General features: G+C 38.4%; 1 protein-coding gene across 1 annotated transcript; it reads left to right on the forward strand.

Annotated features, from left to right (window-relative positions):
• Positions 1–203: 203 nt before the first annotated feature.
• On the forward strand, positions 204–5,848 carry commd6 (COMM domain containing 6). Its single transcript, XM_072685209.1, has 7 exons — positions 204–458; positions 2,534–2,592; positions 2,763–2,828; positions 2,949–3,025; positions 3,943–4,111; positions 4,704–4,856; positions 4,954–5,848. The coding sequence occupies exons 1-7, from the start codon at positions 434–436 to the stop codon at positions 5,002–5,004; spliced, it is 600 nt and encodes a 199-aa protein (XP_072541310.1). The 5' UTR covers positions 204–433; the 3' UTR covers positions 5,005–5,848.
• The last annotated feature ends 884 nt before the right edge of the window (positions 5,849–6,732 follow it).

Here is a 6,732-nt window from a genome sequence, read left to right on the forward strand (position 1 = left end):
TTTCCTCCAGTGTTATCTGAGATTGTCTGAGTGCACATCTGAAGACACTGCAGTCAAATGTAATGAGGCTGAGTGATTACTGATACAGACTAGTGGACATGCTGGATATGTAGGGGTTATTATGGGTCTAATGTGGCACAGAGTCAAAGGGAAGCTTTAAGAACGTGATCTCAAAATCAGCCAATCAGCGAGGGGTGGTGACGTATGCGGAAGGAGTAGCTCATGAGCTGTTGAAGCTAGTCAGCAAGAGCGGTAAACCTGCAGTAAATACACCCATTAACCCTTTATCCTAAATAAAGAAGATGCTGTTCGAGATCTGGAAATGTTGACAACACCTCCAGGTACTTAAAACGGCTCAGTCTGGGAACGAGAGTTGAGTGCTAATAAGAGAAGAGAGGGGAGGAGAGGAGAGGAGAGGGGTGAACTCTGTCTGATGGTCATGATGGACTTGTCGACTGGTGAGTTTGACGACAAAATGAAACCTTTATAGTTTTAATATTATTTTAGAGGATCAGTTTGTCACTTGGCCGAGTTAGCTAGCTAGCTAAACTTTTCTGTCTCCTTCTAATGAAAGCGTTTAGCTAGCGAGCTACTTCAGCAGCACCCATTGCTGCAAATTTAGTATCAAATCAAATGTATAGCGCTTTTTTACAACTGTTGTTGTCACAAATCAGCTTCACACAATCAGTCATTAGTAAAAGACAAGAAATCAACAACATAAAAAGACCCCCAGTGAGCAGGGGTATATAACGGCGACAGTGGCATGGGAAAAGTCCCTCAGAGGGCAGAAACCTTGGGAGGAACCAAGACTCACAAGAACAGATTAACCACCATCTACAACATCATCTGGCTTAAAAGATGGTGTAGGTGTCTGGCAGTCAAAGCTATCTATCTATAATGTTCAGAGCCAGCGTCACATGCCTCATAATGCCTGAATCAGGCCTTGGGACACTGCCTACCTTTGCCTAGAGCAAAGACTGCCCCTGAAGTAATTCATTTTTAATCAAATCTTAATACATTAATAAAAAAATTAGTCATTAATCGTAAAAAAATAGGCTTATGTCTCAACTCCCCTTTCATAGCTTTGAAATGCATCTGCAGGTCTGCATAGACCTGGTGACCCCAAAAAATAGTTACGCTAAATACAAGCCAGAAAGTGTCAAATATTTAAAATATGTCAAATATCTTAATAAAAAATGTCATATTTGGCATTTCGAAACATTATTACCCATTATGAACTAAATATACTAATTTCATGGCATTACACTGTATAAATAAATGTGTCAGTAATGCATCTGTGTTATTAAAGATGATCTAAATTTAGACAAATATATAGAAGCATATTTAGCATTTTCTGCAATAAATAAATGATATGACTAGCCAGTAGTGTTAGTGGCTAGTGCTATTTCTTAACAGGCATCAGTGGCAGGGGCCATTCAGTGGTGGCTCAGTGGTTAGAGCACCGGGCTATTGATGACAGGGTTGTGGGCTTGGCAAGCTGACACTGTTGGGCCCTTGAGCAAGACCCCTTACCCTCTCTGCTCCAAGGGGGACCCATTCTCCTCTGATCAGAAGTATTTATAAATTATTGACAAGTGACCAAACCACCCAAACATTATATATATATATAAAATAGATATTCATGTGTTCCTATATATGGACACACACAGCTTGTCTAGTCCCTGTGGAGACGTATTGCCCATAGAATAGAATGGGACTCTGTGGGGCAGGTAAACATGAACCTATTGGCACTATGCCTAAAGCCAGGCGTGGGCTATAAGGGTATAAAGCCCCCAGCCTTAAGCGGTTGAGCAGTGGAACTGTGTTCTATAGAATGGTGGTAGATGCTCCATTCATTACTTTTGGGATGAGTTGGGGAGTTTGGGATGAGGGGAGGTAATGATCATCCAACATCCTGACCTCACTAAAGCTCTTGTCACTGAATGCAATCAAATCTTCACAGCAAAGCTTTAAAATCTAGTGAACAAGCATATATAATGTCATGTGCTTGTTTAATAGCATTGCAGTTTTACTTTGATATTATTTGTATTACTGATGAGCTTAAAAACAACACAAATGTAATTTACTGTTATCTCAAGCCGATAAACTGCACTTTAGGGCTGGGCGATTATGGTAAAAATACAATATCACGATATTTAAAGACTTTTTTTCCACAATGCATTTAATCACAGACTTAACACATTAGTAGCAACAGATTCTTAAAACTACAATTAAGATCCTCTCCTGTACTGAGTACTGAGATTTTTATTCAACATCTGCTGCGACCGCTGGTCATTGTTTATTAAGCACAATATCCTCAGTAGGCTTAGAAAAGCTATCATGATATGGTAAAATATCATCATATTGCCCAGTTCTAACTTTAACACCACCCCAGATGTCATAAACCAGTACACACTCATTTAATTCAGTCTTATGAATGTGTTTGAAAAATAACCTCAGTGATTAAAAGCCAAATCCACTCAGAGAAGTATGAAAGGATTTAACCTGCTTTATAAGTGTTATTTCATTCCAGATGTGGATGCTGTGGTTGAGAACATTGGAAGATTGCCTTCAGAAGTGTTTTCAGAGACAGTAAGAACTGAACCAATTTTGTCTGTTTTTTTCCCATTTATTGCACCAGTATTTTGGATGCAGAGATTTATTAATTCGTCATTCATTTATTATCTTACAAAGCCTGTTTGGCAATGCAGTACTCTTTTATTTAGGCTACAGATCTGATGGTAATCTTTTAATCTGTCCAGTGTCACGAGATTCTGCTTCATCTTCAAGGAAAGACTAGTGCAGTAGATGTGGTAGAAAACTGTCAGGTAAGTTCTTAATGCACAATTGCATCTGTATTGTTTTTTTTTGTTTTGTTTTTTTCTTGCAAAATTGCACAATGTTGATGGTGTGTTGTGACCTTTATCATTTTTTGTTTCTTCAAACAGAAGTTCCAGAGAGCTGGGATAAACCTTGACTGGAAATTGGTCCAAGACATTATTAGACTGTTGTCATTTAATTTCAGGTAAATGCATGTCTTCATTTTGAATAATTCATATTGTGATTTTCCTAATTGTTATGGTGCCCATGACTGTCCATCACACTTTGACTGCATCTGTCTATATGTGTTAAGATTTCTCTTATTTATGAATGAACATTGGGAGAATATCTGCAGTGTTTCCACATGTCCTGGAAAATTGTTTTAGGAAAATGTTTGGAAAATCATTTTAAAGACAGGTTTTCCAGTCATGGAAACATCTGGAAAATCAGAAAATGGTTAAAAACGTCCTGTAAATATTAGTGATATCTTGGAAAAGTTGAGCTGTAGAGCCAGTGAGATTGCAGGTGATGTCCTATTTATTAGGGATTCGAATGATGCACTGTTATGTGGACAGATACACCGGTATTGTGTCTTACAGTCTTTAACATGGATACGGAAATGAACACGGAAGTTAATGCTCATAGTGATGTACATAATTTACCTCTCTACCAAAATAACAAAACTCTGACGTTTCTGAAACCAATAAGCATCATTAACACTATAGGGGGGTTACAGAAAAGATATTCCTATAGTAATAGATGTTATATTAATCGTACATACAGTAATCATGTGTGCAGAACCAATATATACTGAGAGGCTCTTAATAAGTGTGTGGATATCATGGAAAATGTCCAGAAAAGTCCTGGAATATGTTTTTCTAGGAAGAATGAAAACCCTGAGTCTTGCCAAGCACAATGCCAGTGACACCTCCTAGTGAGCAGGTCATGCTGTTGCATTGCCTTCATTTCTGTGTCAAAGGTGACACTGTGTTTCAGAATAGTCATGTTGTGTATATGTAATCACTGACCAGCAGATTATGGCGGCGTGTTGAGCCATCCTTTAGACGCAAGGATTAAAGAGATGTTATTGTTAACTTCTTTTGCAACTGTAATTTCTTACAGGTCAGCTGCGAAGAGCAATCTCACTGCTGATCTTCTGATCACTAGATTAGGTGAGGCTAGCTGTAAATGGTCCAAACCAGCTCTACAGGTTGTGCACCAGCTGTGGACTGAAAATGCTTCTAATGTACAAGCGCACCAAGAGGCCCAGGCCATGGCCAGCATTGGACAGGTAGGTCATATCATTAAATTACTCTTATAAAACGGAAAGTTCTGGTTTGAAAATTGAATTGTCACAATAAAACCCCCAGTAAAATACTTGACGTACACAGATATGATCGCACATGACACCTGGATTCTCTATGAAGACTCCAAGTTATTTAAATTTAGGAGATATTCTGCTGTTGATGGGATCATTTGTTGAAGATTTTGTTTTTCAGCAGCCGTAGCCTATTGTTAATGAACTATGTTGTATGGTGGAAATTCCACTAAATAATTAATCGCCATAGATGTTTGGCTACAAAATAGTTTATTGCAGTTCTCATGAATAATAAAGCGCTTTGTGGAAAAATCAAGAGGCAACTGCAGAAACAAAATAATAAATTGCAGTAGTATTTATGATTTATTGAAGCGTATTGAAGCTATTATTTGTTTGATGCACTTGTAAACACAGGTTTTATGCACTTGGGGCACTGTGCATTGGCAATAACTCTACTGCCGTTCTCTTATGGGTTACTGATTTACTTTAGGAAGGGTATGAAAGGGTCTACCACAGTTGTGTTTACAGTTGTAAAATCACCTGTGTGTAAAACCAATTTTCTCAGCTGGTAGATATACAGTGGAAGCTGGGCATGGCTGTGAGCTCTGACACATGTCGCTCCCTCAACTCCCCATACATCTCTGTCCTGATGAAAATTGCGGACACTTCTGGAGAAATTTCTTATAAGTCTTTTGAGATGACAGTTCTTCAGTTTCAGGTTTGCCATAATTCATTATTCAGTAGTAATCAGCCAAACACTGAGTGCTTTAAAATGTATATGATTTCCTGTTTCTGCTTTTTTTTTCCCACCTCAGAACTTCTTCAGACAGTTCAAGGAAATGGCATCTGTTTTGGAGACTGTGTAAGAGTTCCCCTCCATGTGGCCACTATTTTAATTTCATATGTATGGTGTGTAGAACACTTCAGTATTTACTAATTGTTTACATTCAAGCAGTTTTTCCTATTTATGTGTGCCTTTTTTGACAACGCCTCCGTGGGATACTTGTCTAAGCTAAGATTGCACTTCAATATACTTTGTATCGCATGCTTTTCCAGAGCAGTGAATAAAGAGCTTTGAATGAAACTACTGTTTGCTTTTATATAATTTCAAAATGACCAGGAGAGGACATTGTCAACCTAACCAGAATTGATGCTGCTTGCATTTTTGCCACAATTATGCAATAGTCTGATTAAAACAATATCATGTGATTCTCACTAAATGTTTCTCTCGAGTTTCTCCACAGAGAGCCCTCTGCCAAGAAAGCCGTCCACATGTTTCTACAGATGCTTTCTATGGAAATAATTACTTGCAGAGTACAGTACATCATCTTAGTTGTTGGGCTCTTTTCCCATTTGAAATATCCGCATTTACTACGTTTGTCTTTGTCTGCTGCATGGTAATTATTGCATCATTGTGCATGAAGTGAGTCAGAGGTATCTCAGATAGTCTGAGTGCTGTAATTGTGCTGGAAAATACCAGCTGTTTGATCTGGCATACATTTTCTGTGGCTCATGTAAATGTCTCACAGTGAGAACTAGCCAGGTTACATACAGCCTCCACACAGTGGGGTTACTTGTAACACAGCTAAACTTATAACTTAGATAAACTTATAAGCTTATAAACAGTACAAGTAATCAATACCCCACTAATGAATTGCATTTTTAATGATTTATTTTTCCATTTTCAATAGACATTTTTTATTTTTATGTGTATATTATGTGTAATATGTATATTTATACATAAAGTGCCTTGCAAAAGTATTCTGCCCCCTTTCTTTTCAACCTTTTGCCACATTTCAGGCTTCAAACATAAAGATATGAAATTGTAATTTTTTGTGAAGAATCAACAACAAGTGGGACACAATCATTAAGTGGAACGAAATTTATTGGATATTTTAAACTTTTTATAGAAATAAAAAACTGAAAAGTGGGGCGTGCAATATTATTCGGCCCCTTTACTTTCAGTGCAGCAAACTCACTGCAGAAGTTCAGTGAGGATCTCTGAATGTGTTCTGTTTAAAGCGCAGAGAGCATCATGAAGGCCAAGGAACACACCAGGCAGGTCCGAGATACTGTTGTGGAGAAGTTTAAAGCCGGATTTGGATACAAAAAGATTTCCCAAGCTTTAAACATCTCAAGGAGCACTGTGCAAGCGATCATATTGAAATGGAAGGAGTATCAGACCACTGCAAATCTACCAAGACCCGGCCGTCCCTCTACACTTTCAGCTCAAACAAGGAGAAGACTGATCAGAGCAGCAGCCAAGAGGCCCATGATCACTCTGGATGAACTGCAGAGATCTACAGCTGAGGTGGGAGTTTCGGTCCATAAGACAACAATCAGGCGTACACTGCACAAATCTGGCCTTTATGGAAGAGTGGCAAGAAGAAAGCCATTTCTCAAAGATATCCATAAAAAGTCTCGTTTAAAGTTTGCCACAAGCCACCTGGGAGACACACCAAACATGTGAAAGAAGGTGCTCTGGTCAGATGAAACCAAAATCAAACTTTTTGGCCACAATGCAAAACGTTATGTTTGGCGTAAAAGCAACACAGCTTATCACCCTAAACACACCATCCCCACTGTCAAACATG

Source organism: Salminus brasiliensis, chromosome 8 (assembly GCF_030463535.1).
Source record: "Salminus brasiliensis chromosome 8, fSalBra1.hap2, whole genome shotgun sequence".
Lineage (NCBI taxonomy): Eukaryota > Metazoa > Chordata > Actinopteri > Characiformes > Bryconidae > Salminus > Salminus brasiliensis.

Bases quoted from the DNA above. Each gene is read 5' to 3' on its own strand.
- commd6 (XM_072685209.1), top strand. From the start codon at position 434: ATGGTCATGATGGACTTGTCGACTG. The intron at 459-2,533 runs GTGAGTTTGACG...ATTTCATTCCAG, and splicing joins CATGATGGACTTGTCGACTG to ATGTGGATGCTGTGGTTGAG. The intron at 2,829-2,948 runs GTAAGTTCTTAA...TTCTTCAAACAG, and splicing joins ATGTGGTAGAAAACTGTCAG to AAGTTCCAGAGAGCTGGGAT.